Source organism: Nerophis lumbriciformis, linkage group LG09 (genome assembly GCF_033978685.3).
Source record: "Nerophis lumbriciformis linkage group LG09, RoL_Nlum_v2.1, whole genome shotgun sequence".
In the NCBI taxonomy this organism is placed as follows: Eukaryota; Metazoa; Chordata; class Actinopteri; order Syngnathiformes; family Syngnathidae; genus Nerophis; species Nerophis lumbriciformis.
The window spans coordinates 39,145,983-39,165,090 of record NC_084556.2 but is presented as its reverse complement, the minus strand read 5'-3'; the positions used below and the strand labels follow the sequence as shown (position 1 = coordinate 39,165,090).

The following is a 19,108-nucleotide window of genomic DNA, read 5'->3' as shown; positions in this document are numbered from 1 at the left end:
TTTACTGTAGGTCACAATTTTTACCTGAATTAGTCACTCACACTTAAAAATTTAACAAGATTATACAGGAATATTTCAAACTGAAATTAAAAGAGAACTTACCTTCATCCCTGTGGTTATCTAGCGCAGTCTGTCTCCAACCCCCAGTCAGACGGTTCGTATTGGGCCGGAAATAAATTTGTTCGAAATTACATCCTTTTTACTTTTTTAAGCAAGCCTCATCCATCATTGCATGCGATTAAAGTAAGCAAGCAACATGTGTTACAGAGAAACAAGGACAGGGGTTCCACTAATGTTGCATTAAGATGAGTTCCCCCTTTGTTCATATTACTATCTGGCACCGTCACTTTATGTGAGAGGACTACAGGACCGAGAGCCGGTTTTTGGGCTCAAAAAGTTTTGGGACGACTGGTCTAGCGCACTGGAAGGGGTGTTGCAGAATGGGACAGACATGAAATGTCAATAATGAGCCCACTACACTGCATAGTTGTTGCAAGATAACATATTTATTCTTGATGATGGTCACAGCATTTGAGGGGCCACAAAGCCAATGTTGACTTCACCACCGAGCATCTTACGAGGTCTAATTTTGCTCCACTTCCACTGTCTTTTTTGTTTAATACCCTACATGACACTATTACACATCTGTTTTGTACAATAGAGTGGTTTTTGTATGAATTGGTTTTTCAATGCAAATATTTGCCAAAGATTTTGTCTGCCGTCTCGGTAATCCTAAAACCAAACATTGCGCGTAACAAACTACGGTAGTGGGTTTGCCCGCATCCTCCATCCATCCATTTTCTACCGCTTGTCCCTTTCGGGGTCGCTGGAGCCTATCTCAGCTGCATTCGGGCGGAAGGCGGTGTACACCCTGGACAAGTCGCCACCTCATCGCAGGGCCAACACAGATAGACAGATAACATTCACACTCACATTCACACACTAGGGCCAATTTAGTGTTGCCAATCAAACTATCCCCAGGTGCATGTCTTTGGAAGTGGGAGGAGCCGGAGTACCCGGAGGGAACCCACGCAGTCACGGAGAGAACATGCAAACTCATTCAGCGGAATTTAGTGCCTATAACAAAGAATTCCATACGTTGGTAACTCAGTCTCTGTGCTTTTTTATTGAGTACAACTGCAAAATAATTCACCATGGGACCAAAGAAAGTTGCGAGTGGCAGCACTCGTAGTTAAGTACAGATAAGGTTGCATCTGTGTGGCTCTCCCCTCCTCTTCCATCTCTCCGCTCAAAAGGCTTCAACAAAAAGGTATGTTTAATGTTCATTTATACATTGCATTGGTCATTTCTATGTGTTTTCCATGGTTCTCTACATGCAAAACTATAATCACTCTCTAAAAGTGTTGTGTGTTCATATTTTTGGGTGTTTGCAACGGAATCATTTGAATTGCATTGTTACTTATGGGAAAGATGATTCGGTTTTTGTACAATTCATTTTTGTCTAACTTTTTGGAAAGGTTCACTAAACAAACCTGAGGTCGCACTGTATTGATAATTCATGCTTTCACATTTAAAGGGGAACCACACTTTTTTGGGAATTTTGCTAATCGTTCACAATACATGAAAGAAACAAAAAAACATTTTTTCATTCTAATTTGTAATACGTAATCGGCTCGAGGTGGCTGGCAATGCAGCAAAATGGGAGCAATCAATTCTGCCTCTAAATCACTTTGAACATAATCCAAAAACCGCCAACAAAAGTTACATTCTGTAACTTGTATAATAACCAAGCTGTAGATACATTGTTTTTGTAAGCGCAAACACAGAGGAACTGTTTTTCTAGCGTAGTAACATCGCTTTGACGGCATGCTATGGCATTAGATGCAAGCTAGCTTTTGCGTCAGTAGCTGAATGACTTGAGTTTGTAATGCACAACACAATACAATACAATAGGACACAAATCTGTACTGACTGAAAAACATGAACAGTCAGGTTACAGTATCTGTAAAGTATTAGCCCACATTTCATGTTTTGTTTGTACACAGCTAACTCAACATTGTATGTAGTTGTACTAACAAGCATGGCGTGCTGCATGTTTCAGGATCAGTATTACAGTGACTGTTGTCTGATTGGTCAAGCTGGCTGGGGACAGTTTTTTTTCCCAGCTGATTTTGGGTATGCACTCCATTTCTGGCTCAAAGTTCCACATTTGCAACGTGAAGTCATGTCGGTCCTGACTATCTCGACTACCATCTGCTCCAACATTGTCACGCTCACTTCGTGCTCGCTAAATTCTATAACCAGCCGTTTATCCTCAGTATATTCAGTTTCAAAACGATAAGGTTATAAATCCTCATTTGTCTAAAAAGTAGAACTACACGTTTGTTGCCGTAAGTACAAAGTGCGTTGCTATGGGCACTGAAATAAATGCACCCCGGAAATAAGTTCCGGTAAGGCTTAAAATGACCAAAATACGGTAACGGTAAATATTTTACATATTGTTATGAATGTGTTTGTTACACCTTACAAGGGTGACTCATTAGCTACATCTTGCAAGTGTTTTTTATCTTTAGAATCCTAAAAAAAGGACGTAATTTTGTCTTTTATGATTGTAAATGATAGGCAAAATTCCCCCAAAGGTTTATTTTCCCTTTAAAACCAGGACCACCTGAATTGTAATTTATACTTTTTTACTTACAAGCTAACTTTTGTTTGCTACTGCTAAACATCAAAAGTGGCCTGAAAGCCCAAAAGTTTGACCACGTGACTAAATTGCAGATCAAGTCAGAACTATGAAGAGTCGTCACCACCAGGGTACATCTTCATATAGACTTCAACCATTGAATCCAAATCATAGCCAATGTCATTATTGATTTTCAGAAAAGCTAGACTCTTGGATTTAGCGATGTCAGGAGTGTTTTCCATGTATGCCTTGAAGCGCTCGTATGCCGCATTCAAATTGCTCTCCAAAGCTAATGTAGGCACGACGCCCAAACGTCTCAAGAGTGCAAGCATGTTTGGGAAAAACTTGAGGTCCGCTTGCTGCAGTGTTTCATGCAGGCTAGAAGGCAGGGTTTCTCCTTTAACTTTTTTGCTCCATTTAACCCACCAACAATGTAGCTCGGCGGTGAGAGAAGCCGCGTTCGGTATGTCGTTTTTGAACGCCAGCATGTTTTCTTCCTCGGGCTGAGTGGCCTTGTTCTCTTCTATGACCGAGGGAATCAGTGACAAGCATCTCAGAGCCTTCATGTGGTCATCGGTGAAGAGTTCGCCAACTTCGTTGAGCGCGTGTTGCACTACAGGAATGGCTAGGTGCTGCTTGTAGTACGTCTCTGGTTGAAGGAAGTCGGACGGATGCTTCCTCAAGATTGACCGAGGAAGTTCTACTGCAATCTCCATGGTAGCAGCAAGGTTGACCGCCTCCTCTGTCCAGAACTCATGATACACCTCGATATTGTCGGCCACTTCCTTAAGAGAATGTAATACTGCTTTCACACTGTTGGCTGCAAAATGGGTGTTAGTTGCATCCCCTTGAATGTTCCTCCCAAAGGCCTTTAAAAGCGTCATGGTGTTTTTCAGAACAACCAAAGCCATAATGAACTCAAAATCTGCCAGAGCTTTCGAGATCTCCAAGGCATTATACGTGATCGTATCGCTCCATCGCAAGTCTTCGTTGTCGTGTACACTGTCCACACACAGCAGCAAAGCCTCGACGAGCTCCACTCCCACCTCAAACACATCGTGTCTTCTAGTCCAGCTGGTGCTGCAAATCTCTTTCAGTTCCAGGACCTTTTCTTCTTTGTCGGGGTAGATGATGGAGATGGCATGCTCCAACTCCAAGCACAGTAACGAGGAGTGATTGAAGAAAGATTCAATTTTCTCCAAGGTGCACATGACGAGCTGGACTCCCGACAAAGCCATACCATTGGCTAGCGATATGTTCAAGGCGTGGGTGGGTCGGAATGTGAGCACCGTCAGCGGATACTTCTCCATCACTTTGGTGGCAAATGCTTTGACTTTAGTTATGTGTGTCCAGGAGCACGAGTGGGCTTGGCCTCTACACTGCTCCATGTTCAAACCCCATTCATCAACCATTTCAGACAACAGTTTTTCCGCCAAAACATCCGCATCTCCATCAAAAGACAAGAAGCCAGCAAACCTCTCACATTGATGGTTAGACTGGTCCACATAGCGCAAGAACACAGGGAGGAACCAACCTTCTGAAATCTTTACCAAATCCTCAGTTATAATTGAGAACAAGCCGTTTTGCATCACTTCCTCTATCACCTTACGGCGGATGCATCTTTCGCACGCTTCAGTCAGCTGACTCAGCTGAAGCGATGAACAGCACTCTGTATTGGTGTCGTGCATTTTCTTCATCGCTTCATCTTCACAACTCTTGCGATACTGGAGCAACGCCTCAAAATTGCTTAATGTGTCCCGTTTATTACCATCGGACATCGTCACAGGAATGTTCTGCTCTCCTAAAAGTACAAGGGCCTCAAATAACAATGTGAGATATTCTTTCTGTTTGTCTTCCTTCGAAGAGGCCTGAGGACCCTCCGTAGTTGTGTCATCTTGGGGCTCTTTGAGTTCTGCAGGTGTGAAACAAATTGCAATGATCAGAAGTCGAATCAGACAGATAATCACTCTTGCAAAAAGTGTACTTACTTTTTCCTCCATTACTCTCTGCGTCTTCCTCCTTAAGAGTACAAAAATATACATACATCAAATATACTTTAAAAAAATGATACAGACAATTAAACTAAAATATCAGTGTGTGGAGGGAAATTATGGAATGAAGTGAGTAAAAAAGTTATACAACGTTGTAATATGAGCCAGTTTTAGTTAAAGTTAAAGTACCAATGATAGTCACACACACACTAGATGTGGTGAAATTAGTCTTCTGCATTTGACCCAGCCCCTTGTTCACCCCCTGGGAGGTGAGGGGAGCAGTGGGCAGCAGCGGTGCCACGCCCGGGAATAATTTTTAGTGATTTAAACCCCAATTGATGCCGAGTGCCAAGCAGGGAGGTAATGGGTCCCATTTTTATAGTCTTTGGTATGACTCGGCCGGGGTTTGAACTCACAACCTACCGATCTCAGGGCCGACACTATAACCACTAGGCCACTGAGTAGAGCAGTGGTTCTTAACCTTGTTGGAGGTACCGAACCCCACCAGTTTCATATGCGCATTCACCGAACCCTTCTTTAGTGAAAATTTTGATAAAAAAATGTTTTTTAATTCAAAGTTATATGTTTTTGGTAACACTTTAGTATATTCTAAGTAACATATTCTAAGTAACAAAGACTTTATTTAGAGTTATTTGGTTAGGGTTAGGGTTACAAATATGATTATAAAGCCAAATGTCCCGTTGTGGTAATATTTCAGCTTCAAATCGGTAGGACAATATGAGCCCATCAACATGGACAAATGAGCGAGAATGCTGTGATCACACTATCACAAAAAGACAACGTTCGACCTTGTTTTTACACCATGGGAAAAAAATGCACTATGAAGATGTTCAGTACCGTATTTTTCGGAGTATAAGTCGCACCGGAGTATAAGTCGCACCTGCCGAAAATGCATATTAAAAAAGGAAAAAAACATATAAGTCGCACTGGAGCCCGGCCAAACTGAAAAAAACCGCGACTTATAGTCCGAAAAATACGGTATTTATTTAAGTTATTTTTATTTATTTACAGGAATTAGTCCATTTTATATTTTTGTTTATGTATTTAGGATTACTAAAACCTAATTACAGTACATTGGTAAGCAATTCTACATTAGTGAGAAATACAAATTTACATAGTTTCAAATGGTTACTTGCATTATTACTATATATTCTGATTACATTACAAACACTGTATAATTTTCTCGGTTACTTCTTCAGTTTAAAAGCATGATGTAGACAAAAACTGAGTTTGTCTGCATAGAACCAGATATTTTTTAAAGTAATTTATTGCACACTGTTCTAATGTGTGACACCTTGAGACAATATGTTGATTGACGGCCTAAATATTGCATGTCTTCCTTTGCTCGTTTTGTTTCAGTTGTATGCATTTTTATGAATATATACTTTTTAAAAATCGCAATTAGGTTTTTTTCTCAAGATTGTGCAGCCCTGCTAGCCGCTGAGGTAGCTTGAAAAAAAAGCCAAGAAATAGGTGCTTAGTAAAGTTTCAGAAGTAGAGATGGAAGCACGTTACAGCAGAAAGTAAGCAGTTGTTAACAGCAAATGAACAAGTAAATTAATAAGAGTGAAAGAGAGAATAATATAACTTGTGTGTCAGTATTGACACAATCAATACACAACATGTAAGAGGAGGGCAGATCGATCCAAAAATGGGTGGTGGGAATACCAAGGGTAGTATCAGTGAATGGTCGATACTAAAGTCATGAATAGAGAGAGTATAGCCCACTTGGTTTCAGAATTAGTCCCAAACATATCGCTCTGTAGTCATGTGAGGGGCTTTTGACCAACCATTTAGGCGTTCGTCTGGCCATACTCTGATTGGTCCAAAAATCCATTTTTGGGACCAACTCTGAAACCAAGTTGGCCATACTCTATGCACGGCTCTGGTCGATACTACAGTGATTAGGTCGATATCTTATTTTAATAAAAATACTTTTTTGTTGTTTGTCAATGTTTATAAACTTAGGGAATAATTCCCTGGACACACAAGGGCAAAAACCAAATTATTTAAATTTTAATGATTATAATAATGGATTTGATTTACATAGCTAGCGCTTTTCAAGACAAGACTGAGCACCCACAATTCATTCACTCCACATTCACACCTTGATGGCGGTAAGCTACATTTGTAGCCACAGCTGCCCTGGGGTAGCATGATGGAAGTGTGCCTGCCAAATTGCCACGCCACCACCAGATATTCATTCCCATTCATACAACAGTATGATCAAGTGGAAGCAAGAAGGGTGAAGGGTATTTCCAAAGGACACAACTCCTGAGTAACAAAGCTGGTACTCTCCAGTTGCTGTCACGGCCGCTCTACCATCTGAGACACACTGTCCCAAATGCGTATTTGCTAGTAGTTTTTGTTTATTTATTATGTACTATTGACATTGTTTTGATCAAACAACAACAAAGGAACTAGTTCAAATATTGTGTTGATAGTGTTAATCACACTCCCTATAAATCCACTGAAAAATGTACATTTAATACGTGTGATCGGTATTGATATTTTATCGGACACTTTTCCATGGATGGTCGGTATCGGCAGCATGAAACTATGATCCAAACAACCCTAATGTTAATGCCATCAATATTTTAAACGTTACATACCGTCTCTTTACTGCGCTTCGTGGATTTTTTTGGAGGTTTGTCGGGTTCATTAAAAATAGTCGGTATGACATCATCCTTCATCACGATGCTTTGGTCACTCTAAGAAAACAAATGCACATTAACACTTATGATAGCCACTGTTTGAGTGTTTAACATTATACTTTAAAATGGGAGAAGCAATGGTTTCTCTGTGGATTGGTCCTGTTTACATAACTTACGCTATCAGTCAACTTTTCAAAATGCTTCCCACAAAGTCTGTAGTATCTGAACAGCTGCTCTGGGGATTTGCCTGCAAGATCTTCCCGCTGGCATTTTTCCACCCATGTTTTACACCTGAAATGTGAAGGGGAAAAAAAGGTGACACAAAAGTTACCGCAGAGCCAAACGTTTTCTCAAATACAGCAGAATTAAGTGTTCTGTAGCGATGACTATTTGATTCCAGGTAAATACAGCGTCATTTGTTCAAGAAGTTGTTTTTTTTCAGTTTGTCTTTGATTTGTCAATTATCCTTATAATCAGTAAGAAAAAACACAAAGCAAAGATTTTAGGAAAACAAAACATTTACATCAACAAACTTACTTTGCGCATAATTTAACAATCTACAGCAAGGGCATCAAACTGGCAGCCCGCAGGCCCATATTTTGTGGCCATCTATTTAACTTCATTGCTTAGTGTATTTTGGCAGTTAATTGTAAAACATATTATTGGGATGTTGAATCCAACTAAAAAAAACACTAAATGCAATAACGTTGCAGACACAAAAATGACAGCACAACAAACACACAAATTGTGCAACACAAAGAGCAAGCTGAAGTGTCTCTAGTCTGATCATGTCCTGGCGAATCAAACAGTGTCAAAATATAAAATTTTTACATGTACCGTATTTTCCGCACTATAAGGCGCACCTAAAAACCACAATTTTTCTCAAAAGCTGACAGTGCGCCTTATAACCCGGTGCGCTTTATTACGATTCATTTTCATAAAGTTTCGGTCTCGCAACTTCGGTAAACAGCCGCCATCTTTTTTCCCGGTAGAACAGGAAGCGCTTCTTCTTCTACGCAAGCAACCGCCAAGGAAAGCACCCGCCCCCATAGAACAGGAAGCGCTTCACCCGCCCCCGGAAGAAGAAGAAAAAACGCGCGGATATCACCGTACGTTTCATTTCCTGTTTACATCTGTAAAGACCACAAAATGGCTCCTACTACGCGACAAGGATCCGGTTCATAAAAAGACGCAATCTCTCCATCCGCACACGGATTACTACCGTATTTCACAGCAACTGATATTCCTGTGAACTGCACTGTGGAACGGGAGCACGTACGGTGAATATTCGCACCACAGGGAATGAGAAGTCATCCTTCACTGTGGTTCTAGCTTGCCATGCTAACTTCCACCCAGGGTGATATTCAAAAGGAAGACCTTGCCAAAAGAGACCTTTCCAGCCGGCGTCATCATAAAAGCTAACTCGAAGGGATGGATGGATGAAGAAAAGATGAGCGAGTGGTTAAGGGAAGTTTACGCGAAGAGGCCGGGTGGCTTTTTTCACACAGCTCCGAAGGCGAACACACCTTCACTAAGACGGGCAGATAGCGCCGGTCGACATACGCCAACATCTGCCAGTGGATCGTAAATGCCTGGGCAGATAGTTTCGGTCACAACTGTGGTCCGAGCTTTCCGGAAGGCAGGATTCACAGAACTGCTGCACAACAACAGCGACACTGAATCCGATGACTTCGACGAGGCGGAGCCGGCCATTTTTGGATCCCACGCTTGCGCAACTTTTCAATTCGGACACCGAAGACGAAGAATTCGAAGGATTTACGAATGAAGAATAACTTCAGAAGGTGAGCGCTATGTTTATTTTGTGTGTTGTGACATTAACGTTCGAGCAACATTATGTTGCTATTTATTGCTCTACACCATTTTGAATTTTACTATGTTTGTGATTGCACATTTGCGTACATTTTGGGACAGAGTTGTTAGAACGCTGGTTTTCAATATATTATTAAAGTTTGACTGAACTATCTGACTGTTTTTTTGACATTCACTTTAGCGCAGCGTTTTTTTGACATTCACTTTAGCGCAGCGTAGGCGCGGCTTATAGTCCGGGGCGGCTTATTGGTGGACAAAATTATGAAATATGTAATTCATAGAAGGTGCGGCTAATAATACGGTGCGCCTTATAGTGCGGAAAATACGGTATAATGACTTAAGGCCTACCATAGGTGCTGGTAAAAGCTGTTAAGAAATTAGGTCACATGGTTAAAACGGGATTCTGATTCGTGGGGCCCAGACTCGACCTTCAACTTACAACAGTTAATTAAGAGTTTGGGGACCCCTGATGTCCATTAAATAAAACAATATAAACAATACCTACAAATTACATCAAATGCCCCAGTTTTCCTACAACCCACTTTTCACATTATTCGTTTTTGGCAAAAACAAAAATGCCAATAGTTTCTACCGTTTTTTGTATATTCTTTTGGATTGTTTTCGTACAGTTAAAGATTGCGCATAACAAACTAGTCCGTTTGAGCATGCACCGTGCTGCGCAAACGGGCTTCTAAACAAAGAATCCCAAAAACTGGTGACTTTTTCGTCGTGTTATACTTTGTAGCTGTATGTAAATGGCACCGCTTAAGCGGCAGCGACTTGCATCACCTCTGATTCAAGATTGTTTATTGTCATATGCACAGTTAAACAGACAGTTTGCCGTACAATGAAAATCTTACTTTGCTCGTCCACCCATCAACAAGTCACACGGTTCTTAGCTAAAATAAAAAATACATTTTTTTAATATGTGGAACAGGGGTTAGTGCATCCATCCATTTTCTACCGCTTGTCCCTTTTGGGGTCGCGGGGGGTGCTGGAGCCTATCTCATATGCCTCACAATACGAAGGTCCTGAGTACGGTAGTCTTGAGTTCTTTCTGTGTGGAGTTTGCATGTTCTCTCTGTGACTGTGTGGGTTCCCTCCGGGTACTCCGGCTTCCTCCCACCTCCAAAGACATGCACCTGGGGATAGGTTGATTGGCAACACTAAATTGGCCCTAGTGTGTGAATGTGAGTGTGAATGTTGTGTATCTGTGTTGGCCCTGTGATGAGGTGGCAAATTGTCCAGGGTGTACACCGCCTTCCGCCCGAATGCAGCTGAGATAGGCTCCAGCACCCCCCCGCGACCCCAAAAGCGACAAGCGATAGAAAAAGGATGGATGGATATACAAGGCACAGTGAGTGACATAACATTATTGCACATTCTGATTCACAGTCAACAGCAGGGGTCCCCAAACTATGGTCCGCGGGCTGGATCCGTCCCCCCAGCATCCAAAATCCGGCCCACAGGAAGTCCCAAGTAAAAAAAAATGTTTTTATTTTTTAATTAAAAATCTTTCCTTTCTAATCCATTTTCTACCGCTTGTTACTCTTGGTGTCTCCTAGCCGCTCAGGCAAATCATATTGTCTAAAAATGAATTTTCCCATCGATAATGTGACAATGTTAAATGTTGATGATCAATTTTAATTGATGTTAAATGACAAAACGGATTATAAAGACAATGTATATATATATATATATATATATATATATATATATATATATATATATATATATATATATATATATATATATATATATATGCCCTTCACCCCTTAACTTCTGACCTGAACATTGCATTATTTTGAAAAACAAGCGCTAGCTGCTTGTTGTTGGCGTACATCAACATGCTAACCGAGCTAGCTCTACCGAGCTATATATATATATATTAGTGCTGGGCAAGTTAGTAACCCATCAATCTATTAACGCCGACAAATATTTGATCGCGCGTTATTGCGTATGTTTTTTTACATGCTTTTATTTTGTTAACGCCTATTGCTGGCTCCTGCGGAAAAGGAAGGAGAACGCGGAAGAAAACAAAACAAGCATGGAGAAGAAGGGTAACTCAACAGAACTTTCACAGGGTCATTTTCATTATAAAGTACTTCCAGGCGGCGGATTTGACAGCTGTATGTTAGCCCAGGCCAAAAGTCGTTTGTAGCCACTGCCATGCTGAATTTTCTTATCACAGGAGTACTTCCAGTCTAAAATATCACCTTAACGCCAAGCACACTGTTGATGCGAGCAAACCATTCAACAAAGCAGAAAGTGGAGCCATGCTACGGCAGACTACGTTAAATGCAGCGTGGGGGAGAAGTATAGATAAACGAGAGCAAGAGAAGCTAACAAATGCCATAGCGAAGTGGATAGTTACAGACTGTAGGCCCATTAGTGTGGTGGAAGACGCCGGCCTGAGAAACATTGTGCGAATCGTGACAGCACGTATGAGCCGCCATCAAGACGCACCATCGCACCAAGAATACACCAGTTGTATGAAAAGGAGAGGACTGCAAAAGTGACAAGTTTACAACGTGCAGCTGTAGTTGCTCTCAGTGGGGACTACTGGACATCAATCGGTAAGCATAATTACCTCAGAGTTACAGTGCATTATATTGATGAAAAGTGGGTGCTGCATTCACATGCTCTGTCTATAATGAAAACAGAGGAGAGGCATTATGGAAAGGAAAATGTTTCTGCTGTTACCTCAGAAATTGCCTGTTCGGATGTTATGATTGTGGCTCAAGGATTTGTATGTAGATTATATTTATGTTCCATAACAAACAGGATAACTTCCAGTGTTTCCCACAGGACAGGCATCTATTTGTGGTGGTGTGGTCAGGGGGCGGGGGGTGGCGGCGGCAGCGGCGATGACCAAGAAGAACGCGGAGTTGGAATATAATTACAACATTTTATGTACATATTTATATACAGATTTGAACAATTAGTGATTGCAATATTCAGTGTTGACAGCTAGATTTTTTGTGGACATGTTCCATAAATATTGATGTTAAAGATTTTTTTTTTTTTGTGAAGAAATGTTTAGAATTAAGTTCATGAATCCAGATGGAGCTCTAATACAATCCCCAAAGAGGGCACTTTAAGTTGATTATTACTTCTAGGTGTAGAAATCTTTATTTATAATTGAATCACTTGTTTATTTTTCAACAAGTTTTTAGCTATTTTTATATCTTTTTTTCCAAATAGTTCAAGAAAGACCACTACAAATGAGCAATATTTTGCACTGTTATACAATTTAATAAATCAGAAACTGATGACATAGTGCTGTATTTTACTTCATCTTTTTTTTTCAACCAAAAATGCTTTGCTCTGATTAGGGGGTACTTGAATTAAAAAAAAATTCACAGGGGGTACATCACTGAAAAAAAGGTTGAGAACCACTGACCTAGTATATACAATAATATAAACCAAGTCATTGTATTTCATTTAGGATTATTTCATAACTTCATTTAAATAAAAATATATTTTTTGTCTTTTTTAGATACAGTCAATAAATAATGTGAACATGTATCATAACATGGAAATCTAAGAGAACGTGTTGTGAATGAGGATGCTTGTGGACCTGGAAATTATAAATTTTTTTTTTTACACATTTTTATTTTTTTTTAAAAACAGTTTTTCCAACGTATTAAATTTTAGACGCTTTCTCTTCTTAGTTATTATTTCTCCGGCTGTAGAAAAGACCCGCTCACAGGGCACAGAGGAGGCGTCAGTGCGACACAGTTCGCGTATCGGTCACGTGACCAAAACAGCTCATGATCGGTCACGTGACTTTCTAAAAGCGGTACGCGTAACGACACAGGGTTTTGCTCTATGAGCTCGACGCATGCGCCGATGCATCGGTGTTGCCGGACCCATCACTACTATCTACCTATAACACCTGTAAAAATGAAGCAATGCTACCACGCTAGCAAGCGTTAGCTAGCCGGCTATGAGCCACCAAGCTGCTAACTATCGCTAAAAGGCACCATTTAAGTTTTTTTCCCCCATGGCATCCTGGATCAAGGCTTCCAGCAGATTTTGGATGTTTGAGGTAGAAACGTAGGAAGCGCCATTATTATGAAAAGTAGCCGGCGAATATTTTGATACCGTCCATCCGTCCCTCTTCTTCTTCTTCTGGCCCACCAGGTGAATTAAGTGCTATTGGCGGAGTTACCGCCACCTACTGCACCGGAGGTGTAACTACAAGCAACATTCACAGACAGTCCCATTGCTTTTATGAGCGGTCGAGCGAGTCAAAAGCCGAAAAATCCATTTGTGGCGGACATAATTCTTTCGTGGCGGGCCGCCACAAATAAATGAATGTGTGGGAAACACTGACTTCAATACCCTGGCAGTGGCAATAAACTTGAATGTTTGTATTGACATTTTTTGAGTTGATTTTCATAAAATATGCTATTTAACTGCTACTGTTTAACAAGTACTGATTTAAATTGTGTTTGCACAACAAATGTTTTGGCGCTTTTGTTCATATGGGAGAATATTCCAATAAAGGTGCACTACACACTACTTTTGAATTCATTATTGGGTTTTGCGTATACAATGCAGTTAATCGTGATTCATCGGAGAAATAGTGCGATTAATTATGATTAAAATTTTTAATCGTTGCCCAGCCCTAACATATATATATATATATATATATATATATATATATATATATATATATATATATATATATATATATATATATATATATATAGTCTGGCCCCAGGCCAATTTTTTTTAACTCAATGCACCCCGAGTCAAAAAGTTTGGGGACCCCTGGTCAACAGTTAAAAAAATGTGCTCTTTTAATGTATTTTATCTGCTTTATATTATTAGATGTTTCTCTCTTGTTTTCATGTGTTTTACCTTCATCTTTTGTGTACTGTTTGCAACAACATACTTTACCCTTTGTAGGATAAGTACATTTTATCCTATTCTATTTTGATTATATTCATCAAACAGATGAAAAATCAGTTAACGCAAATTGTTCAGCAATAAAGAGTACCGACGTTGAGCTGTGCTTCTTCCTGCTCCTTTTCGGACATGTAGTCTGGTGCAAATGTTAACATGTGATATACACTTGACTGAACATTCGTCAAATAAAGCCATGACCAATCTTACACACCTACATGACATACATAGCAAACATATGCCATGTCTGTCTCTAGTTAGTTTGTTGTTTAGAGCAAAGTGGGGATAGTTGCGTTCGAATAATAATTAATTGCAGTCGCATTGTCACACATTGCCAGCTTTAAGCGTCGATGTAGTTGTGTCTTACCTTTCTGCGTCGAGCGGGAAGCGGAAGAGTGAATAGGAGTCCCGTTTGGCATTGGGACAGTTGGGCGCAGCGCAGCGATTCTGCATTTTAGTTTGCCTTAAATCGAAGGGAGTGATATTTATACTTGTATTTGTACTTTTCATATGAGCTAACTGTCCTAGCTGTAGCGCTCAAAGCACCGGAAAAGTGCGGTCTCTAAATGGTCCTCAATAGTCGCAACTTCCTCTTCGGGTTTCCGGCGGTTGGCATTCATCTTAGTGGTGCACTACCGCCATCTTCTGCTCGGAGTCGGACTTACATTCTTGCACTTATTCACACCCAATTACACTTTTGTAATAATATTTATTAGGTGTGTGGGAAAAATCGATTCAAATTCGAATCGCAATTCTGACGTTGTGCGATTCAGAACCGATTCTCATTTTTTTTAAATCGATTTTTTTTTTTACATTTATTATTATTGTTTTATTTTTTTAATTAATCAATCTAACAAAACAATACACAGAAATACCATAACAATGCAATCCAATTCCAAAACCAAACCCGACGCAGCAACACTCAGAACTGCAATAAACAGAGCAATTGAGAGGAGACACAAACACGACACAGAACAAACCAAAAGTAGTGAAACAAAAATGAATAATATCAACAACAGTATCAATATTAGTTACAATTTCAACATAGCAGTGATTACAAATCCCTCATTGACATTATCATTATTTATTTATAATTTAAAAAAAAGAACAATAGTGTCACAGTGACTTACACTTGCATTGCATCTCATAAGCTTGACAACACACTGTGTCCAATATTTTCACAAAGATAAAATAAGTCATATTTTTGGTTCATTTAATAGTTAAAACAAATTTACATTATTGCAATCAGTTGATAAAACATTGTCCTTTACAATTATAAAAGCTTTTTACAAAAATCTACTACTCTGCTTGCATTTCAGCAGACTGGGGTGGATCCTGCTGAAATCCTATGTATGAATGAAGAGAGAATTGTTTTGAATCTGGAAAAAAAATTGTTTTTGAATCAAGAATCGTGTTCCATCTATCCATTTTCTACCGCTTATTCCCTTCGGGGTCGCGGGGGGCACTGGAGCCTATCTCAGCTACAATCGGGCGGGAGGCGGGGTACACCCTGGACAAGTCGCCACCTCATCGCAGGGCCAACACAGATAGACAGACAACATTCACACTCACATTCACACACTAGGGCCAATTTAGTGTTGCCAATCAACCTATCCCCAGGTGCATGTCTTTGGAGGTGGGAGGAAGCCGGAGTACCCGGAGGGAACCCACACAGTCATGGGGAGAACATGCAAACTCCACACAGAAAGATCCCGAGCCCGGGATTGAACCCAAGACTACTCAGTATCTTCGTATTGTGAGGCAGATGCACTAACCCCTCTACCACCGGGCTGCCCGAGAATCGTGTTGAATTGAAAAAAAAAAAATCGATTTTGAATCGAATCGTGACCCCAAGAATCGGTAATGAATCGATTCGTGGGACACCCAAAGATTCACAGCCCTACTATTTATCTCGTCCGATTAAAAAAAGTTATCCAGTATGTATTTCACTGTCTTCAAATGAACATTTATTTTATCCACTTGTACCTGTAATTGCTGACTCTTGTCTTGTAGTCATTGGGTTTTTTGATTGATTGATTGAAACTTGTATTAGTAGATTGCACAGTACAGTACATATTCCGTACAATTGACCACTAAATGGTAACACCCGAATACGTTTTTCAACTTGTTTAAGTCGGGCTCCACGTTACTCAATTCATGGTAAGGTTTGCTTTCATTCATTTCCAATTCTATTTTTCTTGCTTCTGTAATATTTCGTACGATGTGGGATTTCTGACTACACATCCTCAATAAGACACTGTATGACTTACTATACTGTAACATTTGACATTTTTCTTATTTCTACATGATCCATATTCCCCTACTCATATTCCAATACTTTGTTTAGCTCTCCATACACTAGCTATGTGTCTCAGCACTGCATTGACGGTGCAATACGAAGTCTCACGTAGTACCTTGGATTGATTTTCAAACGCCCAACTTTTAATATATATTTTTTTCTTCCAAAGTAAATAGGACTGCAAAGGAAGCCACTATGGGACCAAAGATCCAGCCCATCAAATTCCAGGGCCGGGAGGTGGCACTAGTGGGGCAGTACAAGTACCTGGGAGTCCACTTGAACAGCAGACTGGACTGGAAGGACAACAGCAAAGCTGTATACAAGAAGGGCATGAGCAGACTCTTTTTCCTGAGGAACCATAGGTCCTTTAATGTGTGCAGCAAGCTGTTGTAGATCTTTTATCAGTCTGTTGTGGCCAGTGCCCTGTACTTTGCAGTGGTTTGTTGGGGGAGCACCACCAGCAAAAGGGACTTAAACCGGATTGACAAACTGATCCAGAAAGCCGGCCAAACTATTGGCGCGCAGTTGGAGGCGTTTGTGTCAGTGAGGGACAGGAGGACACTGGACAAACTGCTCGCCATCATGGACAATCCTGCCCACCCACTCCACCTGACAATTGAGGGACAGCAAAGCTCATACGCCAACAGGCTCCTTCAGCTTCGCTCCCACAGTGTTCAATTCCAGAACTCCTTCATTCCGCACTCCATCCAGTTGTATAATCACCCGTCATACAGTAATAGATGATATTTGTGTATTACCTGACCGCTTCTATGTTAGTTACTGCAGTGTTTTTCAACCACTGTGCCGCGGCACACTAGTGTGCCGTGAGATACAGTCTGGTGTGCCGTGGGAGATTATCTAATTTCACCGATTTGGGGTAAAACATATTTTTTGCAAACCAGTAATTATAGTCTGTAAATGATGTGTTGTTGTTGAGTGTCGGTGCTGTCTCGAGTTCGGCAGAGTAACCGTGTAATACTCTTCCATATCAGTAGGTGGCAGCAGGTAGCTAATTGCTTTGTAGATGTCAGAAACAGCGGGAGGCAGCGTGGAGGTAAAAGGGTGTCTAATGATTAAACCAAAAATAAACAAAAGGTAAGAAAAGGCATTGAAGCTTAGGGAAGGCTATGCAGAACGAAACTAAAACTGAACAGGCTACAAAGTAAACAAAAACAGAATGCTGGACGACAGCAAAGACTTACTGTGGAGCAAAGATGGCGTCCACAATGTACATCCGAACATGACATGACAATCGACAATGTCCCCACGAAGAAGGATAAAAACAAAGTAGTTGCGGGAAATATCGCTCAAAGGAAGACCTGAAACTGCTCCAGGAAAATACCAAAAAAAGAGAAAAAGCCACCAATATTGGAGCGCAAGACAAGAACTAACTCAACTCAGCAACAAACTCCAAATAAGTCACGGCGTGATGTAACAGGTGGTGACAGTACACCTACTTTGAGACAAGAGCTATATTGATGCATGGTTGGTTATGGTTTAAATTCATATCCAACAATTGCGACAACGACTTTTTACTGTCAACTGAGTTTCGTTGTTTAATGATTTCTGCTGGTGGTGTGCCTCCGGATTTTGTCGACACAAAAAATGTGCCTTGGCTCAAAAAAGGTTGAAAATCACTGAGTTACTGTACCTCTCTTTGTTTATAATGTATATTTTATGCTGGATCTACTCTTAATTTATGCTGCAGATGTTACATATACTGTAATATTGTACATGGTAATTGTTATAATATAATATAATGTATCAGTATACATCATATACCAGTGGTTCTCAACCTTTTTTCAGTGATGTACCCCCTGTGAACATTTTTTTAATTCAAGTACCCCCTAATCAGAGCAAAGCATTTTTGGTTGAAAAAAGGGATAAAGAAGTAAAATACAGCACTATGTCATCAGTTTCTGATTTATTAAATTGTATAACAGTGCAAAATATTGCTAAAGTGCCAATGATTGTCACACACACATTAGGTGTGGCTAAATTATTCTCTGCATTTGACCCATCACCCTTCATCACTCCCTGGGAGGTGAGTGGAGCAGTGAGCAGCAGCGGTGGCCGCGCCCGGGAATCATTTTGGTGATTTAACCCCCAATTCCAAACCTTAGTGGTCTTTCTTTAACTATTTGGAATAGAAGATATAAAAATAACTAAAAACTTGTTGAAAAATAAACAAGTGATTCAATTATAAATAAAGATTTCTACACATAGAAGTAATCATCAATTTAAAGTGGCCTCTTTGGGGATTGTAATAGAGATCCATCTGGATTCATGAACTTAATTCTAAACATTTCTTCACAAAAAAATAAATCTTTAACATCAATATTTATGGAACATGTCCACAAAAAATCTAGCTGTCAACACTGAATATTGCATTGTAATGAATGGAATAGCCTATTTGATTTGATGTTCAGTTTATGAATTTACATTCATATTTTGTTGAAGTATTATTCAATAAATATATTTATAAAGGATTTTTGAATTGTTGCTATTTTTAGAATATTTAAAAAAAAATCTCACGTACCCCTTGGCATACCTTCAAGTACCCCCAGGGGTACGCGTACCCCCATTTGAGAACCACTGTCATATACTGTATATATAATAGGTAAATATTACATGTTATTTTTATATTGCTACTACGGTACATTTTTAGTCTACTTTATACCTGCATTATTCTTTCCATCCTTTGCAACTGAGCTACTGTGTGGAACAATTTCCCTTGTGGATCATTAAAGTTTGT

The 19,108-nt window shown here is 40.1% G+C and overlaps 1 protein-coding gene across 2 annotated transcripts; it reads right to left on the bottom strand.

Moving 5' to 3' along the window:
* Window positions 1–1,107: 1,107 nt before the first annotated feature.
* Window positions 1,108–14,642, bottom strand: thap12a (THAP domain containing 12a). 2 transcript variants are annotated; one of them, XM_061961816.2, is made up of 6 exons: window positions 14,422–14,642; window positions 11,731–11,788; window positions 7,487–7,601; window positions 7,269–7,367; window positions 4,633–4,663; window positions 1,108–4,556 (listed from the first exon to the last, which is right to left on the bottom strand). In XM_061961816.2, the coding sequence occupies exons 4-6, from the start codon at window positions 7,347–7,349 to the stop codon at window positions 2,752–2,754; spliced, it is 1,917 nt and encodes a 638-aa protein (XP_061817800.2). In that variant the 5' UTR covers window positions 7,350–7,367; window positions 7,487–7,601; window positions 11,731–11,788; window positions 14,422–14,642; the 3' UTR covers window positions 1,108–2,751. The 2 variants fall into 2 exon arrangements, with proteins under 2 accessions (XP_061817800.2, XP_061817798.2); XM_061961814.2 differs by lacking the exon at window positions 11,731–11,788.
* Window positions 14,643–19,108: the final 4,466 nt, after the last annotated feature.

Coding starts and splice junctions, on each gene's coding strand:
- thap12a (XM_061961814.2), bottom strand. CDS start 14,564: ATGAAAAGTACAAATACAAGTATAAATATCACTCCCTTCGATTTAAGG. Junction 7,368..7,486: donor TTGAAAAGTTGACTGATAGC/GTAAGTTATGTA, acceptor TTGTTTTCTTAG/AGTGACCAAAGCATCGTGAT. Junction 4,557..4,632: donor AGAGAGTAATGGAGGAAAAA/GTAAGTACACTT, acceptor TCACACCTGCAG/AACTCAAAGAGCCCCAAGAT.